Source organism: Danio rerio, chromosome 11, assembly GCF_052040795.2.
Source record: "Danio rerio strain M-AB ecotype USA chromosome 11, GRCz13ab, whole genome shotgun sequence".
Lineage (NCBI taxonomy): Eukaryota > Metazoa > Chordata > Actinopteri > Cypriniformes > Danionidae > Danio > Danio rerio.
In genome coordinates this window covers 41785001-41802758 of record NC_141031.1, presented here as the reverse complement: position 1 = coordinate 41802758, position 17758 = coordinate 41785001, and the positions used below count along the sequence as shown (strand labels likewise).

The following is a 17758-nucleotide window of genomic DNA, read 5'->3' as shown; positions in this document are numbered from 1 at the left end:
TACCCGTTTGTTATGTTCGTGGCTGTTTTTGCCCCATTGACTTCCATTATAATGACGTTTTTTGATTGCAAAGCCATGACACCATGTAGTCACACATTCTTAATTGTTGGTGGTTTTACCCGTTGGGAAGACTTGCCATTGTTACTGTTTTACTTATGCTGTTTTCAAAAGACATATCTGAAGTAAAGTCATGTTCTTGTTAGCAGGAAGTTGCAAGGCAACAGAGGCACGCATATTTAAAGTCATGGGCAAAAGTAGCAGACAACTGAAACGCATGTGGTCAATTTGACTGCTATGGTAGCTCTGAAGTAACCGTAATTCATTTGTGTTTTGCGATTTTAATAAATTAACAATGTTAGAAGGAAATATACAGTAAAAGTTTTAGTAAAACATTTTTAGTAAAAGTCAGTTCAATAAACACTAAGTTTTGATTTCACATGGACTTTAGACATATTTCTGTGCTGCTGTGCATCCCTGTGAGCATAATAAGCAATGCTTACACATGTTTTGGATCTACCTATTATTAACACGCATTTTTAAACGACAACAAGAACAAATAAATTAGAAATAACCTTGTGCCATTGACTTTACACCAGCTTTTAGTTGGTCAATGCAACAACGCACCATGACACATCTCTATGGAGCAAAGTTTGTGTCAATATTTTTGTAAAATATTGTCAGAATTTCCCTCCACACACCTCTTTTTCACACCAGCACACCATCGGAGAACATGATACCTTGCACTGGCCTGAAACTATCAAAAAGCACTTGCGTGGTGCTGCATTGTGCCAGGTGCATGATAGGGCCCAAAATAATACACACACACTATCCTGTTCAAAAGTTTTCAAACCCTTCGTTTCTATCATTGAATCTCTTGTTGGGCATCAGTGAGTGCTTCCAGCCATTTCAGCTGGTTGTGAGTCTGTCAGAGATACTGAAGAGTCAGAGATGGAGCCGCACATCAGACAGACGCTGCGGGAAGAGCTGGAATGAGCAGAGCATGTGGAGAAATCAAAGAACGTGCAGGACCTGAAGGCTTTTTGTCAAGAACAGCAGGAGCTTCACTGTTCAGGACAAACCAGGAGCTGTCACAAAATGATCAGCGGTCACAGATACTCACACACTATACTCAAAAAATAAAACAGTTTGAAACATTTTGAACAGGATTTACATATTTAAAATGATAAATCAATCATTCATTCGTTTTCGGCTTTTGGACTGTGGGGGAAACCGGAGCACCTGGAGGAAACCCACGCAAACACGGGGAGAACATGCAAACTCCACAGAGTCCACACATAAATGACAACTGACCAAACCAAGGCTCGAACCAGCGACCTTCTTGCTGTGAGGCGACAGCACTACCTACTGCTAATAAATCAATCAATAAAAATAAGTACTATATGGTATTATTAATGGTCGACTCCCCCTTTCTGTCTATTTATAAATAAGGATTGTAAAAGAACATTTATAAATGTATAAATTTTTTTTTTTAATTACTAAAATAACAAATATATTTTGAAAAATATATGTTTTTTTAAAGGGGCTAATAACATTGCTTAAAATTCAAGAGAAATAAGATTTTCTCCAGAAGACCAACAATATTAAATATGTATTATATGTATTTATTTATACAACAGTTCTGTCCGGTTCTCGAATATGATTGGCTGATAGCTGTGAGATATTAAAGCAATATCAGCACTCAGAGCCTCTTCACCTCTGTGTATTACCACGCCCACTTAGAGTTACAGCAGATGAACAAACTCACTACAGTTTGACAAATATTGCAGCTGTTGGGCAACATCATGTACTTTTGAGGCTTTTTAAGGCGAGAATGTAGTTGTTTAGATTGCAACTATGCAGTTTATTTATAAGGAAAGTGTCTATTTTAAATATTTATAATTTCAGAGATTCAGAGCATTGGCGGCCATTAGCCTGTCATACTGAGCAGAGTAGACAGTTAAACTTCTGGAACAAGATGGCGACAGAGACTGCATAATAAGTCCTAAGTCTGCGTAAATTTCAAACTACAGCTGATCAAATCATTATAAAACAGGTAAGTGACTTTCGAAGTCGATCTCTCTCTTTTATATGTTGTAGTGCTGTATTTATACCATTGTAATCTGATAGAGTTTGCTTTGCTTTGGCCTTTTTTGGGGTAATTATAGTGATATCCAGATTACAACAGAGAAATACTGGGAAATCTCTTTAGACATGCTATTCGGCCTTATAATATTAAAATGTGAGCAAAATCACCTGTTTTGTCATCACTTTAGACATTACGCTAGAGAATCATTCAAATACTAGCTCTAATGTGACGTTGGTGGATTAGTTGTGGTTTCTGCTGTTCTGGTGTCAGAATAAATGGTGGAGGAAAGTAGTTCCCCATACAAAAGGGTTTTGAGACTCTCCATGTTTTATTTTCTTTTTTATATACATGATTACACCATCACATTGTTATTTAAACGCAATATCACACTCGTAGCAGTGCAATGTGGCTGTATATTGTTACTGGTGGGACACTAAGGAATTCGATATGCAGCCTTGAGCCAATGCACGTCCCCCACCAGTCCCGATATACAGCCATATCGCATATGCTACAAGTGTGATGTTGCTCATATACAGTGCTCAGCATATATGTGTCAACCCCATTTTGAAAATGAATATTTTTATCCGTTTCCCAGTGAATATAGTGATTGTATTTTGCTGCATTTAAACAAAACACATTTATTAAACAGATATATTTATTAAAATAATATTTTAGTCACCAAACAAATTTAGAAATTGAAAGATAACACAAATAATATCAAGCAAAATATTGCAAAAATAAATTACAAAAATAAATTACAACCAACAAAATTTTACAAAATTTCAAAAATCTATTTAATTGATTTTTCCTTTTTTTTTCTAAAATATAAATTTGGCTGTACTAGTTTTTGGACCATTGTCATACGTTTTCTTTGTTAGATAAGCTCCAGATTTGGCTTCTGTACTGATTAATCTAATGTATATGCACAAACATGATATTGTATAGCTTCCTATTAAAAATATGAATTTAAAAGAGAGATTTGTGAGGGGTGTACTTATATATGCTGAGCACAGTATAGAACATATTGTATATAGAAAATTCCCAAAATTCCAGCTCAATTAAAGATCACCTAATAAATATTTGACAAAGAACTTACAGTGGGGCTAATACTTTTGTCTCTGACTGTATATAATTACAAGAATATTAAATATTGTGACACACCTATTTTGTTGCATTGTTTGGTTACTCCATTATATACAGTACATTTAAAAAAATATTTATTACTTTTCTATAACACGAACAACTTTATATGATGTTGATGTTTTCTCAGGCACTTCTCCTGCATTTCCCAGACGCCCAGGTGTATTTCACACCACGGCCAAGGACAGCTTTACCTGAACCAATGATTTTCTCTATTTTGATCCTGGATGCTTCAATTTCTCTGGCAAACTCGTGGACAGCCTGGCAGGGGTCCTCATATGTGTGGGGATCAATATAAAATCTGGCTTCTGGAAATGATACTAGAATAAACAAAATTAGCATTTGGTCACATATTGCAGCATGAAAGCAATTTTCAGTCACAGCCACAATCTCTGAAGGGCCCAGGCAGCGGCTACAGCAAGATATTGGAGCAAAAAAAAGGCAATAGTTTCCTGCCTAAAATTCATTAAAAGAGAAATCATCGGGGGAAAAGAGTGTCTCTCGTACCGTGGCCATTTTGGTAGTGCATTTTCTCCTCGTCTGAGTCCTGGAAAGCTTTGCTGTACCCACAGCGTCTGTAACACACACCAGCAGACACACAGATATTAATATTTAATAAAAAACAGCCTTGTGATATACATCCTACAATAATAATACTCAAATGTAAAAAATTTAAAGAACTTCATTAACTCCGTACTTAATTGGCAAAGAACATCAAGACATTTCTCTTCACACGAGAATAACAAACGTCCTTTTAATCTGTGGCATTATATTTACATCAAACACACTGGAAAAAGTGTCCATTTATTGAAGTGATGATCAAATTCATTAACTTATGGAAATTTAAGTGTTTGGCATCAAAAAGCAACAAAGAGCGCTCACTTTTTGAGTCTTTTTCATATTCATTTTCTTCATAGAGAATTCATAAAAGACTTCAGATCAGATTAATCATACTGGACTTTTGATTTGAAGCACAAAATAAAAAATATAATTGAACAATGTGATCAAATCAGAAGTGCAGCGCAATATTATAAGGCTACTTCAAAAATCGTTTGTTATATGATGCTAAAAACTTTTTGACTGGATACAAATACACACTGGTTTTTGTGTGCTGTTAAAAATGCAAATGAGCTTCTGGTCTCCACCCTACTTTCACAAGAGGGCAGAGCCTTTACAGCTTATGCTTTAGTTACTCTAGTAACACAAGGTGTAAAGGCTCCGCCCTCTTTCCACAAGCAGGATTTGCATTTAAAAAGACACACAAAACCAGTGTATAATTGTTTCCTGACAAAAAAGTTTTAATGATGGAATAATAAATAAATGATTTGTAAAATATTTTGGTGCTAAAACTTCCCAGACACATTTTGAGACGAAGAAAAAAACATAAAGAAATATATGACATATTTAAAAAACCTAATTAATTAATTTCTTTTAATGAAGAAAATAATATAATTGGATTCTACAAACTTTAAGTACACACTGGTTTTGTGTGTCTTTTTAAATGCAAATTAGCTTCTGGTCTCCACCTTATTTTCACAAGAGGGTGGAACCTTTACAGCTCTGTTCTCCAACTCCTTAAAGGCAAAGCCTTTACTGCTTATGCCTTAAGCGGTGGTCACATTGGAGTTTGCGATATTCTGTCGTGCAGCACATCGAAAAGGGGCGGGATTAAAAAAGTTTATTAGACATTTAAAAAAGCCAGCGATTGCTCCATGTTTTAAATTTTTGTCCAGAGAGGTCGTGTTTTGACCCTCGGTTGGTCTCACGCAGTCAAGTGATGCAATTTCGCAGGTCAGAGTTCACCAAGCTTGAACTTTGCACTGTTCGTTGCTGCGAAACTTGATGCATGACCCTGCGTTTCTGGTCTGACGCATTCGTGTGCGTATGATTGGAAGTCTATAGGAGAAAAAGCCCAGTGTGACCGCAGCTTTACTCAGAGAAACAAACTATAAAGGCTCCGCCCACTTGTGGAAAAAGGGTGAAGAACGGAAGCTCATTTGCATTTAAAAAGACACACAAAACCAGTGTGTTTTTGTTTCCAAACAAAAGCGTCTTTAGCATGGTATAATAAATGATTTGGGAAATATGTTTGGGCTTAAACTTCCCGGACACATTTTTGACACAGATATAACATCTTGGAGGAAAAAAAAAAAATCTAAATATAAGAGCTCTTTAAAATGCTTAATTAAATCAATATCTCTAAGAAGAAAAAATATGATTGTTTCCTACAAACCTTTTGACTGGAAAAAAATACACACTGATTTTTTGTGTCTTTTTAAATGCAAATGAGCTTCTGGTCTCCACCATATTTTCACAAGAGGGCGGAGTCTTTACTGTTTATGCCTCAGTTACTCCAGTAGCAGAAGAAACTGTAAAGGCTCTGCCAAAAGGGTTTTTAACATGGTATGATAAATGATTTGTAAATTAACTTTGGGCTAAAACTTCACCCTGATATAACATCTTGGAAGATTATTCTTTTTTTTAATATACAACCTCTATAAAAATGCTTAATTAAATAAATTCCTCTATACGAAGAAAAATATTATGATTGTTATGCTACAAATGTTTTGAGTGGAAACAAGTACACACTGTTTTTGTGTGTGTGTTTTTTAAAATGCATCTTTTTACAAGAGGGTGGAGCCTTTACAGCTTATTTCTCAGTTACCCCAAAGACAGAGGAACAACCTGTAAAGGCTCCGCCCTCTTGTGGAAAAAGGGTGGTAAACAAAAGCTCATTAGCATTTAAAAAGACACACAAAACCAATCTGTATTTGTTTCCAAACAAAACAGTTTTTAGCATGGCATAATAAATGATTTGGGAAATATATTCAGGCTAAAACTTCCCACACACATTTAGAGACAGATATAACATCTTGGAGGGAATAAAAATCTAAACATACGACCATAATAATAATATGATTGTTATGTTAAAAACCTTTTGACTGAAAACAAATACACACTGAATTTGTGTCTCTTTTTAAATGCAAATGAGCTCCTGGTCTCCACCCTCTTTTTACAAGAGGGCAGAGCCTTTACAGCTTATGCCTCAGTTACTCCAGTATCATAGGAACAAACTGTAAAGGCTCCGCCTTCTTGTGGAAAATGGGTGGAGAACAGAAGCTCATTTGGATTTAATAAAACACACAAAACCAGTGTGTATTTGTTTCCTGACAAAGTTATAGCATGGTATGATAAATGATTTGGGAAATATATTCTGGGCTAAAACTTCCCAGACACATTTTGAGACAGATATAACATCCTTTAAAGGCTAAATAAAACAAATTCTCAGAGAAGAAAAACTATATGATTGTTTTCTACATTTGTAATTGGAGTTAAGTACACACTTGCAATGCAAACGAGCTTCTATTTTCCACCCTATTTTCACAAGAGGGCGGAGCCTTTACAGCTTATGCCTTAGTTACTCCAGTAACAAAATGTAAAGGCTCCGCCCTCTTGAGGAAAAAGGGTGGAGACCAGAAGCTCATTTGCATTTAAAAGACACTAAAAACCAGTGTGAATTGGTTTCCGGGGTTTTTAACATGGTATAATAAATACATTATTTAAAAAATATCTTTAGGCTAAAACTTCCCACAGACATTTTGAGACAGATATAACATCTTGGAGGGAAAAAATCTAAATATACGACTTCTTTAAAAAGCTTGATTAAATACATTTCTCTAAGAAGAAAAATTATTTGATTGTTATTGCTGAAACCCCGCTGTTGCACTATATATTACTTGAGGATAAGTCAAAAATCAATGAAATGACATTTCCATTGAGCTGTATTTTGGAGAGTGAACGTTCCTAAATATAACCGTGCAAACAAATATTACAGTATAGTGTTTAAATGGTAAAAAATGAACAATTCACTCACAAAATGTACAATTTTGCTCACCCTCATATTATTCTAAACCTGTTTGACTTCTGAAGACATACAAGAACAAAATTAGACATAGTTCATTACAAATCTAAATCGTGAGAAGAGCAGAGATGTCCAATTTGTGACTGAATCATTCTTTTGATTCAAATCCATTGAATCATTTGTTCCAATTCACAATATTGAACTAATCCAGCCAATGATTCAGCGACAGAAAGAAAGAACAGGTTTGGAATGAGAGTGAGTAAATAATGACTATTTTTAGGCAAATCTTTCATATAATGTAACTGCAATAGAAAGTGTTACAGAATAAAGCAGGGGAAAATGAATGCAGACAATTCAAAGTACTCCTCTTGCCGTTTTCTGCAGATGACAACGGCCAGAAATGTCACCAGTCCTGTTACCGAAGCCATGCAGATCCAGATAATCGTCACGTTGGTATTTCGCAGGGGAGCTGGCGGAGAAACACGAAACCAAATATCAACACCAACGCGTCATTAAACACTGAATCATCACCGCTTTTCTCACAGCAGGAGACGCTCGACCAGAACGTGTGTGTTTGTGTACAATTCAAACACATAAACACAAAATACAGCAGCGTATGGTGGAAAAAGGGGATTTATTTTTGGATCACTTTTTGTGCCTTCAATGAGTTTGAAAAACATTTGGAAACCCAATATAGTACTTATTTAAGCAACTCAGACAACTTGCATATAGTTTTTTAATACTTTGAGATTAATGAGATATGTTCTTTATATCTATTCGACATGGGACGATAATCGGTTTCAAGGTTTACCACGGTTTGGAATAGTCAAGGTTTTAAAACTGCACAGATTTTCTGTTATATCATTCTTACGATATATGCAAGTCTTTTTTTGTTTTGTTTGTTTGTTTTTTTTGTGTGTTAAGACTATTTTAGTAAGTTTATTTGGGGACAAAACTGTTTTTGAATCTAATGAAGACAGCAGAAGTCAACAATGATTTATTGAATTATTTAGCCTGACATGTTAGTGACATATTTGAAATGTTTCTTAAAATATAAATATACAGTTGAAGTCAGAATTATTAGCACCTCTGAATTATTAGTCCCCCTGTTTATTTTTTTTCTCCAATTTCTGTTTAACGGAGAGAAGATTTTTTTCAACACATTTATAAACATAATAGTTTTAATAACGGATTTCTAATCCCTGATTTATTTTATGCTATCTTAAGATGACAATAAATAATATTTTACTAGATATTTTTCAAGACACTTCTGTACAGTTTAAAATGACATTTAACGGCTTACCTAGGTTAATTAGATGACCTAGGTAGGTTAAGGTAATAAGGCAAGTTATTGTATAACAAAAAAAAAAACAAAAACAAAAAAACTTAAGAGGGCTGATAATTTGACCCTAAAATGGTTCATAATAAATTTAAAACTGCTTTTTTTTCCTTATCCAAAATAAAACAAATAAGACTTTCTCCAGAAGAAAAAGTATTATCAGACATACTGTGAAAAATTCCTTGTTCTGTTAAAAATTATTTGAGAAATATTACAAATGAAAAAAAAAAAAATCAATTGGGGGCAAATAATTCTGACTTCAACTGTATGTATATATAGATTATTTCTAGGGTGGAAAAATCTTTTTTTTTTTCACAGTGGAAGAAGTAGTTTTTTACCCAGACATTTAAAAAGAACATATTTTAGATCAGTAATCACAATAACATGATACTGTGAAACCATGATATACTTATTTAAGATAATCATACCGTCAGAATCTTATACCAGCCCATGCCTAATATCTACACTAAATTATTTTTTATTAAAATTTTATACTCAGGCCTCCTAAAATATGTCATGCAAAATACATATTACATGACAATATATTTATATAAATGTTATAAATGTATATACATGTTTATATCAATCTTTTAATACAATGAAAATATATATAAAATCAAATATAATCTTAAATATACATATGTAAAAAATAGACATATAAATAAATAAAAAACAAAATAAGACATACTAAATGTTCATTCTTAACTTTAGCAAAATGTACAATATTAAAAATATTTTTATTGTTTACATGCCTTTCACACACATACATAAACAAATTAAAAGAATAAAATTATTAAAATAAAAATAATAAATACATTTTAAGCATTGTTAAACATTTAGAAAAAACAAATAAATACAAACAAAAGTATAAATATCATTCCTGCATTGAAAAAAATAGACAGCAATAAAATATGCAACCACTTACCTAAAAAAAAACTAAACTAAACTAAAAAAAAGGAAATCTATTGTTTTTTTTAAGTGTGCAAAGTAATACTGAACCACTCACGTGCTTTGCCCGTCTGTATCTCCACTGACTGACTGAAGCGTCCACAGCCGGCCGAGGTTCTGGCCCGAATCTGGAAGATATAACTCGTTCCAGGCTTCAAACCGGACACTTTAGCACTGGTGTTCTTTGACTTCAGTGTAGCATAACTTTGCTGCTCATTGTCCTGTAGAAATAAGAGCTTACATTCAAGTAAATTCATCATTTAAAGGGCTCCTATTGTTTTTAAGAGTCTTCAGAATGTGTCTGTAGAGTTTCAGCTCAAAATACCCATCAGATTATTTATTAAAGCCTCCAGAATATGTGCATTTCATACTCAGTTCAGCATTTTCTACAACGATAAGTCACACACAAATGCTACAAAGTTCAGAGCACACACACACACACACACACACACACACACACACACACACACACACACACACACACACACACACACACACACACACACACAGAGACAGACACATTTACCTTGACACTGTTTTTGCAGCATCTTTTAAAAAAATATATTTTTGTTAAATTGTTAAAAAAAAAAAAACAAACAAACAAACAAACACAACCCCCTCCCCCATCTCAACAAGAGCCATATTTAACCAATTGACGAGGTAAGCGGATGCCCGTTTTCACTGAGTGGTAAGGTAGGTTAAGGTTTCGGTTTGGTTCGCTTTTATGGCCGTTTCCACCGTCAAAAGGTACCTAAAAGCAAACCGTACCACATCACTTTTTGGGTACCTAGCACAACAAAAGGGTACCAAAAGGCTGAGCCAGAAGTGCAACTGAATGCTATTGGTTTACAGCGATACGTCACTCGCTCGTTCATCAAGCCAGAACAAAAACAAAGGAAGCACCATTTTTAAAAACACAGCTGAGACATTACACTATTATAAAATATACATATAATAACGAGCCATAGTCGACCTGAGCTTAAACAAACCTTGTCGTCATCTTAATGAACAGCCACAAAGCCAAGAAGAGGAGCAGAATCCGCCCTGTGCCCTGTAGTTTTTTTAACAAGGCCGTCTAAAGCGTGAGAGGTTTCGCTTTCGTGCTAGCGCTCTCTATATTTTAATCAAAGAACTTCTTGAGCTCATGATAATAATGTGCACATGATTATTGAATTACTTCTGACATCCGATCCTGTCAGAAACTAACAAACAAGAGAGTGATGTGCGGAAAAAAGCCTTTGGCGTGAAGCTCTAAATTGAGCTCAGGTACATTCTGTTTCCACTGATGATTCTTAAGATGTTTCAGCAGCTTCATTGGAGTTCACCTATCATAAATTCAGTTGATTGGACATGATTTGAAAAGGCATACACCTGTCTATATAAGGTCCCTGGGTTGACAGTACATGTCAAAGCACAAACCAAGCATGAAGACAAAGGAATTGTCTGTAGACCTCCAAGACAGGATTGTCTTGAGGCACAAGGCTGGGGAAGGTTAGAGATAAATTTCTGCAGCTCTAAACGTTTCAATGAGCACAGTGGCCTCCATCATCCGTAAAAGGAAGATGTTTGGAACCACCAGGACTCTTCCTAGAGCTGGCCGGCCATTTAAGCTGAGTGATCAGGGGAGAAGGGCCTTAGTCAGGGAGGTGATCAATAACCCGATGGCCACTCTGTCAGAGCTCCAGTGTTCTTCTGAGGAAAGAGAAGAACCTTATAGAAGGACAATCCATGTGCAGCAATCCACCAATCAGACCTGTATGGTAGTGGCCAGACGGAACACAGAACTCGGTGAATGTCAATGAGTCGCCCAGCCAGAGCCCAGACCTAAATCCTATTGAACATCTCTGGAGAGATCTGAAAATGGCTGTACACTGTTACTTCCCATCCAACCTGATAGAGCTTGAGAGGTACTGCAAAGAGGAATGAGCAAAAAATCCCAAAGACAGGTGTGCCGAGCTTGTGGCAACATATTCAAAAAGACTTGAGGCTGTAATCGCTGCCAAAGCTGCATCAACAAAGTATTGAGCAAAGGCTGTGAATACTGATGTACATCTGATTTTTCAGCTTTTTTATTTTTAGTAAATTTGCAACAATTTCAAAAACTCTTTTTTCACATTGTCATTATGGGGTATTGTGTGTAGAATGTTGAGGAAATAAATGAATTTAATGCATTTCGGAATAAGGCTGTAACATATAACAATGTGGAAAAAGTGAAGCGCTATGAATACTTTCCTGATGCTCTGTATAAATAAAAAACTGTTTTCATTTTGTGTGGTGAGGGTCTAACAAATTAAAGTTTAATGTTAATTACTGCATCTTGTTACCCCCAAATGACCCCTAATCATGGCGCAGTCCAGCTGTCAAATCAGGTAAAGATTTAGTTTTAAAAACTAAATAGTTTATGTATTATTTTTAGTTGTGAATTCAAGGAAAATTAAGACAAAACACAGAAAATAAGAGAAAAAAACATCAGTTTAATTAAATAGAAAATAAATGAAAGTAAAGAAGGTACATTTCAGGACTGTTGGGCCCCTTGGCTGGATTTGCTTAGGGCCCCCAAATCAATAAATCCATCCCTAACCACCCACTGATTGTCAATGTATAATTCCCACCTTGAAAAAAGAGAGCGCTAATCTTATAGCATTCCTCACTTTATCCCACTGTGTCCATGAACTGTCCCTTATGAAGCATTTTACTTTGCAAATACACTTTTGATGCTCCCTAGTCCTCTAAGGAGACCGCCAGTGCTGTATATCCGTCAAAAAAACCACTGCCTGCTCTTTGCTAAGCACCAATCACCAGGAAATCAACACACGGCAGCAGCTCGGCAAACAGGGATTGTGCGTAAATCATATTTACATTGCAGCATTGTTGACTAGGCACTGCAGACTAATTCTCTGTCACAGCTGAGATCTCTTTTGCGCCATTAGGCAGCAAAGCTCCTGGCTCACGCGACAATTAACTTCCCTCCAGTGTTTGGCAGGGCTCGCTGTGTGTTTGTCTTCAATGTCACTTTAAATAATCTCAGCAAATCAGTCTGAGAGCACTATTGGTCGGTCATTTCCTTTCAATTAGCCTCGGCTGCCAATAAACTGAGTGTTTAAAATGGGATATTTGACTCCGGGCCGGTCTATAAAATGTGACCCTTCATTACGCTGGGGCTCGACCATTGAGCCATTTCTATGGTTGATGAGGCCTTCGCAGCTAATGAACGAATATCACTCCTGCAGGATTGGGAATTTATCGGTGCTGATGTAGGAATTACCTTTTCGTAATATTTGATGTCATACTCTAATATGACTCCGTTAGGCTGCGCTGGTTCATGCCAGAAAAGAGTGACGCTGTTCTGACTGGCGTTTTCCTGCCGGACGGCCATCACTTCAGATGGAGCTGAGGAGACAAGAGGATGAGTGTAAGAAAGCATTTTGTGAAAGCATAAGATTGCATCAATGAAATAATGAAATGCATTGTATTATTGCTGATGGAAATTCTAGATAATACAATATTTAGATTGTCTGTCTGATTAAAACCAAACTTGTATACTTATTAGCTGTTTAAAGGGATAGTTAACTCAACACTCTCCAAAACTGACATCTTTTTTATTGATGACTGTTCCATTTATCCCTCCAAACAGGTTAAGAGTCTGGGTGTCATCCTTGCTAGCACCCCACCTTTTGATTCTCACATCAATAACATCACCCGGTCTGCTTACTTCCACCTACGTAACATTAACCGCCTCCGCCCTTCCCTTACACCCTCACGCCACTGCTGTTCTCGTTCATAGCCTTGTCACATCTCGTTTAGATTACTGCAACTCCCTTCTCTTTGGTCTCACTCATAAATCCCTCCGTAAGCTTCAGTTGGTCCAGAACGCTACCCGTATCATCACCAGAACCCCTTCTTCTCATCACATTAGAGGTCTGCATTCCCGCGGCGCGGGTATAAATTTTCGAATAAATCACGGGAGCGGTCGGTAACGGGTTTAATTTGGGACGGGAGCGGGCTGTCTAGCAATATCGCTCCCGACTCCCGAGTGAGCACGCGTATGTATGTGTGTAAATGAAATAGCGCTATGCTGTGTTTAGCTTGTTTGTTGCAGTGTGTGTGTGTATGTATTCGCACGCGCGAATGAGAGATGTGTGTGTGTGCGCGCGGGAATGAGAGATAGAGCTTTGCCTGTGTTTGTGCTTGGTGCTTATGAGTGTGTGTTAGAGGGCGCGCGCGCGCGAATGAGAGAGAAAGCTTTGTCTGTGTGTGTATGTGCTTGGTGCTGTGCGTGTGTGTGTTTATACAGACAGCTTGTTATAGGCTGTCTGGACTGTGTAACTGGGTGATTTTCGTTTTTGTTCTCCCCCCGCTCTTTAGCGGGATCGGGCGCGGCGGATAGAAAACGGGGCGGGTCGGGCAGCAGGACATCAAGTGCTTAATATAAGCGGGAGCGGTCGGGTTCCGGCTAAAACCTGGCGGGTGCGGGCGGGATTCAAAATTTAGTCCCGCGCAGATCTCTACATCACATCACCCCTGTCCTGCAGCAGATTCATTAGTTACCTGTTCATTTTCGAATTGATTTTAAAATTTCCCTGTTAACATAAGCCATCCACAATCTCACCCCTACATATTTTTCTTGCCTCATCCACATTTCTGTTCCTTCTCCGTGCAATCTTCTTCTTCCCTTTACTTGTCTGTTCCTTAATTAAGTGAGGTTTATGTATAAACTAATTTCGAGAGGATCACGTGCTTATGATTGTTAGCGGCTGGATCCGCATTATCCAATTCACTATGCTCCAATCAGATGACCTCTAAACTACTATAAATACCCTGGGTCTCATTCCACTGCTATCTTCGTTCCACCCCTACTCCTCCTTCTTCCTAGATGGGTGACACGGTGGCCCAGTGCATAGTACTGTTGCCTCACAGCAAGAATGTCTCTGGTTCCAGGCTTTACCAAACCAGCAGACATTTCTGTGTGGAGTTTGCACTTTCTCCCCCTGCTCACTTGGGTTTCCCCCGGGTTCCCCGGTTTCCTCCCACCATCCAAAAACATGCAAATTAAGTTGACTAATCCAAATCGGCACCTTAGACATGCGTCTAATATGTAGTTATCTCCTAGAGCAATCACTTAATGTTCATCGTTTACTACGGCAGGGGAGTTCTCGAGATCTACCAAAGCTCAAACTCCCCTTCCGCCTAGCAACGGGAGGGAACCCTGGGCTCGAGGATCTCATGAGCTCAGGGCTCTCTCCCGGGACAGCATGCCTAACAAGCTTTTATAATCAATCATCAGCCAAGTGTAAACTCTTGAAGATGGCTTTTAATACTTAACTAATTCATTTTATCTGTACTATTGCTGAGTTTATATTTTTTGTATTAATTTTCTTATTGTTTTATTGCTCTTGTTTTATTGTACGGTGTCCTTGAGTTGCCAGAAAGGCGCCTTTAAATAAAATGTATTATTATTATTATTATTATTATTATAGTTCACACTAAATTGAAAGGTTCATTTACTCATTATGTACGTGTCACTGAGTTGCTTTTCACGGTTAAACACAAAAGAAGATATTTAGAACAATGCTGAAAACCTGTAGTCGATAGCTCCTTTCACACAGTGAATGGTTAATATCCGGAAAAGTTTAAATAAAAATAAAGTTTAAATTAAATAAAGCGCTGTTCATACAGGCACGGATTTTTTCTGATGTTCACACATCCATTCCAAAATACCGATAAATTCCGACATCATTAACTATAAATGACTTTTGTAAACATGGAAGGGGTCTGCCTTTTGTTGATGGTACATAATATGTGTGTTTGCTGGCGCTCACGCTGCTACATGGCACATGTGTCAAGCAACTACAGCAGAGCTTGAAGGTAAACAAACAGCGGTTGATCATAAGCATTTTATCAATGTTTTTGTCCACAGTTTCATTAAGAAGGATTATAGAAACGTTATCTGACTAACATCCAGCAGCTTAATGTGTCTGGAAAAAAATTGAAAGGCTTTTATTTTCATAAACAGCGTGAATGTAAATTCGTCTGAATGTTCCGATTGTAGACGTCTCACGTGAGCGCGTTCTAGATGTGAACACGCTCTTCTCTGCAATCTTCCTTTTGCGCTCACACAGCGCAGCATTCGGCAAATTACTGGTAATGCTACAACTTCTATTTTAGATGCCATTAATTAAACTCGAGTAAATGAACTGACTTTTTCACTATATTAGACTCGTCACGATACTGAATTAAAAGAAAAACCATCAATTTCCCGCTAACATTTAAGACACTGTTGATGGCTTTCTTAAAACAGCGCTGATTTGCCATTGTGTTTACGTGCTCAACAGAAATGACTGTGATTGGCCGAGAAGGTCATCAGTTCAACCTCTGCTTTTTACCGAGTACAAACACACACGAGCGATCTGCTTGATGAGTTGACTGATCTTCACGGTTGCTTCGCGCTCCAGTGTCCGTGTATCTGCGTTTGTACTGGGTGAAGAGCGGTAAACTGATGTGCACTGGTGAAAACTATAGTAAATCAGTGCTGTTTATGAACGTGTTCAGCGGCACTTGAATGTTGAATGCGGGAAATGGACGTTTTTAAACTTCAGTACCGGGACAACACTATTACAGACAAAACGAGGGTGTGTTGCACAGAGGATTGCAGTGTTTTATTGCTCACAGATTGTGATGTTGTTTGAAGCTAAATTGCTTTTAATTGTTTAAATTAAACTTACTGAATTATATTAAAGTGATGTTTACACCATTTTTGCATTTTGAATTCTCGGCAACAGCTGGAGGTTTGTAGTCCACAGCATGTTACTGCAATGTTTACAGTGCTGGTCCTATACTTCCGGGTTTCTTCCCACCGCAGCCTCGCTTTGGTTCTTAAAATGGCGGCCGCTTGTAATAAGCATATTAAGCGTCAAGCGTTTTTCGAACAAATATGTGATTATTGCATGCATTCAGAGTTTCTCAGTTTCTCCTACCTGCCTGGTTAGTGGTGATATTGACCATCACAGACTGCGGCTGCTCGTTGCTCAGATGCGTGACTCCGTTTAGCGCCATAATTCGGAAGGTATAGTTAGCATGAGCGGCGAGATTCAGCACAGTCACCCATGGTTCCGTAAGTCCTGTTCGCTGTGGGATGAAGCGCACCGGAGCAGCTCCTGACCTGGCCACTACAAGCCCATTCAAGGCTCCCACTGTCCCGCCAGCAGCTCCACTGGTGTCTCCTGAAGCTCCATTAACATTACTATTAACCACCCCATTACCTCCACCCACACCCACCCGACAGTCCTCGCACTGTAACCCATCTTTATCACACTTCTGGCAGAGGACGTCATAGATCACATCACTGCGGCCTCCGGTGTCCAGAGGGGAAACCCACTCCAGACTGACCGACGTCCCGTTCACTGATGAAATGATGTTCACTGGGGCTGATGGAGGTCCTGTGGGAAAGTGAAGGCAGACACTTCTTAATTATAGGTTAATTGGGGAGGCTGGGGGAATTGGTGGTTATCAGGCAAGCTGATCAAAACAGAATGATTGAATTTGCACTTCAGTAACCACACAAGCCTGGTGCAACAAGTAATCTTGACATGCGATTTCAGCACTCATTAAAAGTTACAAAAAGAATATGAATAATAAAACAGAAGTTTTGGTCCCAAACTGTATTTGGAGACACTTAAGAATAAGAAAAAAAAAAAAAAGAAATTTTTTTTAAAATTTAAATAAAAAAGTAAAACTACAATTAAATAAAATAGAATTAAATTAATACCAAAATGTATTTAGAGATACTTATGAATAAATGAATACTTGGTAAAAAATAATTAAAATTACTATTTATAGCATTAAATTGCTTTAATAATTGAAATTGCATTTAAAATTAAAATTAAATATAATTTAAATTGTTCAATGAATAGAGCGCATGGTTAATACTGCAGGGATAGATGAATGACAAAGCTGGCATAGTGAATAAAATAAAATAAAGTAAAGTAAAGTAAAGTAAAGTAAAGTAAAGTAAAGTAAAGTAAAGTAAAGTAAAGTAAAGTAAAATAAAAAATATTTTAAGTAAAATAAATGTACTAAATTTAAATAAAATGTAAAATAAAAAGTAAATATAAAATAAAATAAATAAAATAAAACACAATAAATAAAAAAATAGAAAATAGAAAAAAATTAAAAATCTAAAAGAAAAAGAAAAAAGTGGCGTAAAATAAAATAAAAAATAAAAATATATTAATTAATTAAAATAAAGTAAAAAGTAAAGATAAAATGAATAAATAAATTATATAAATAAATAAAGTAAGATAAAGTAAGAGTAAAGATAAAATAAAAATAAATAAATAATAAAATAAATAAAAATGTAAAAATTAAAAATTAAAAATTAAATAAA

General features: G+C 36.6%; 1 protein-coding gene across 13 annotated transcripts in view; it reads right to left on the bottom strand.

Annotated features, from left to right (window-relative positions):
- Positions 1-17758, bottom strand: part of epha8 (eph receptor A8) — a 336681-nt gene that overhangs the window by 15027 nt on the left and 303896 nt on the right. For 6 of the 13 annotated variants that reach the window (XM_087274200.1, XM_087274202.1, XM_087274199.1 and 3 more), the window contains 6 exons: positions 16350-16811; positions 12641-12765; positions 9434-9596; positions 7461-7557; positions 3734-3801; positions 3421-3546 (listed from right to left, as the gene is read on the bottom strand). In XM_087274200.1, the coding sequence (XP_087130326.1) occupies positions 3421-3546; positions 3734-3801; positions 7461-7557; positions 9434-9596; positions 12641-12765; positions 16350-16811 (1041 nt within the window). Of the gene's footprint in view, positions 1-3420; positions 3547-3733; positions 3802-7439; positions 7558-9433; positions 9597-12640; positions 12766-16349; positions 16812-17758 lie in introns of all 13 variants that reach the window. The other 7 variants (XM_087274193.1, XM_087274194.1, XM_087274195.1 and 4 more) reach the window with 2 other exon arrangements.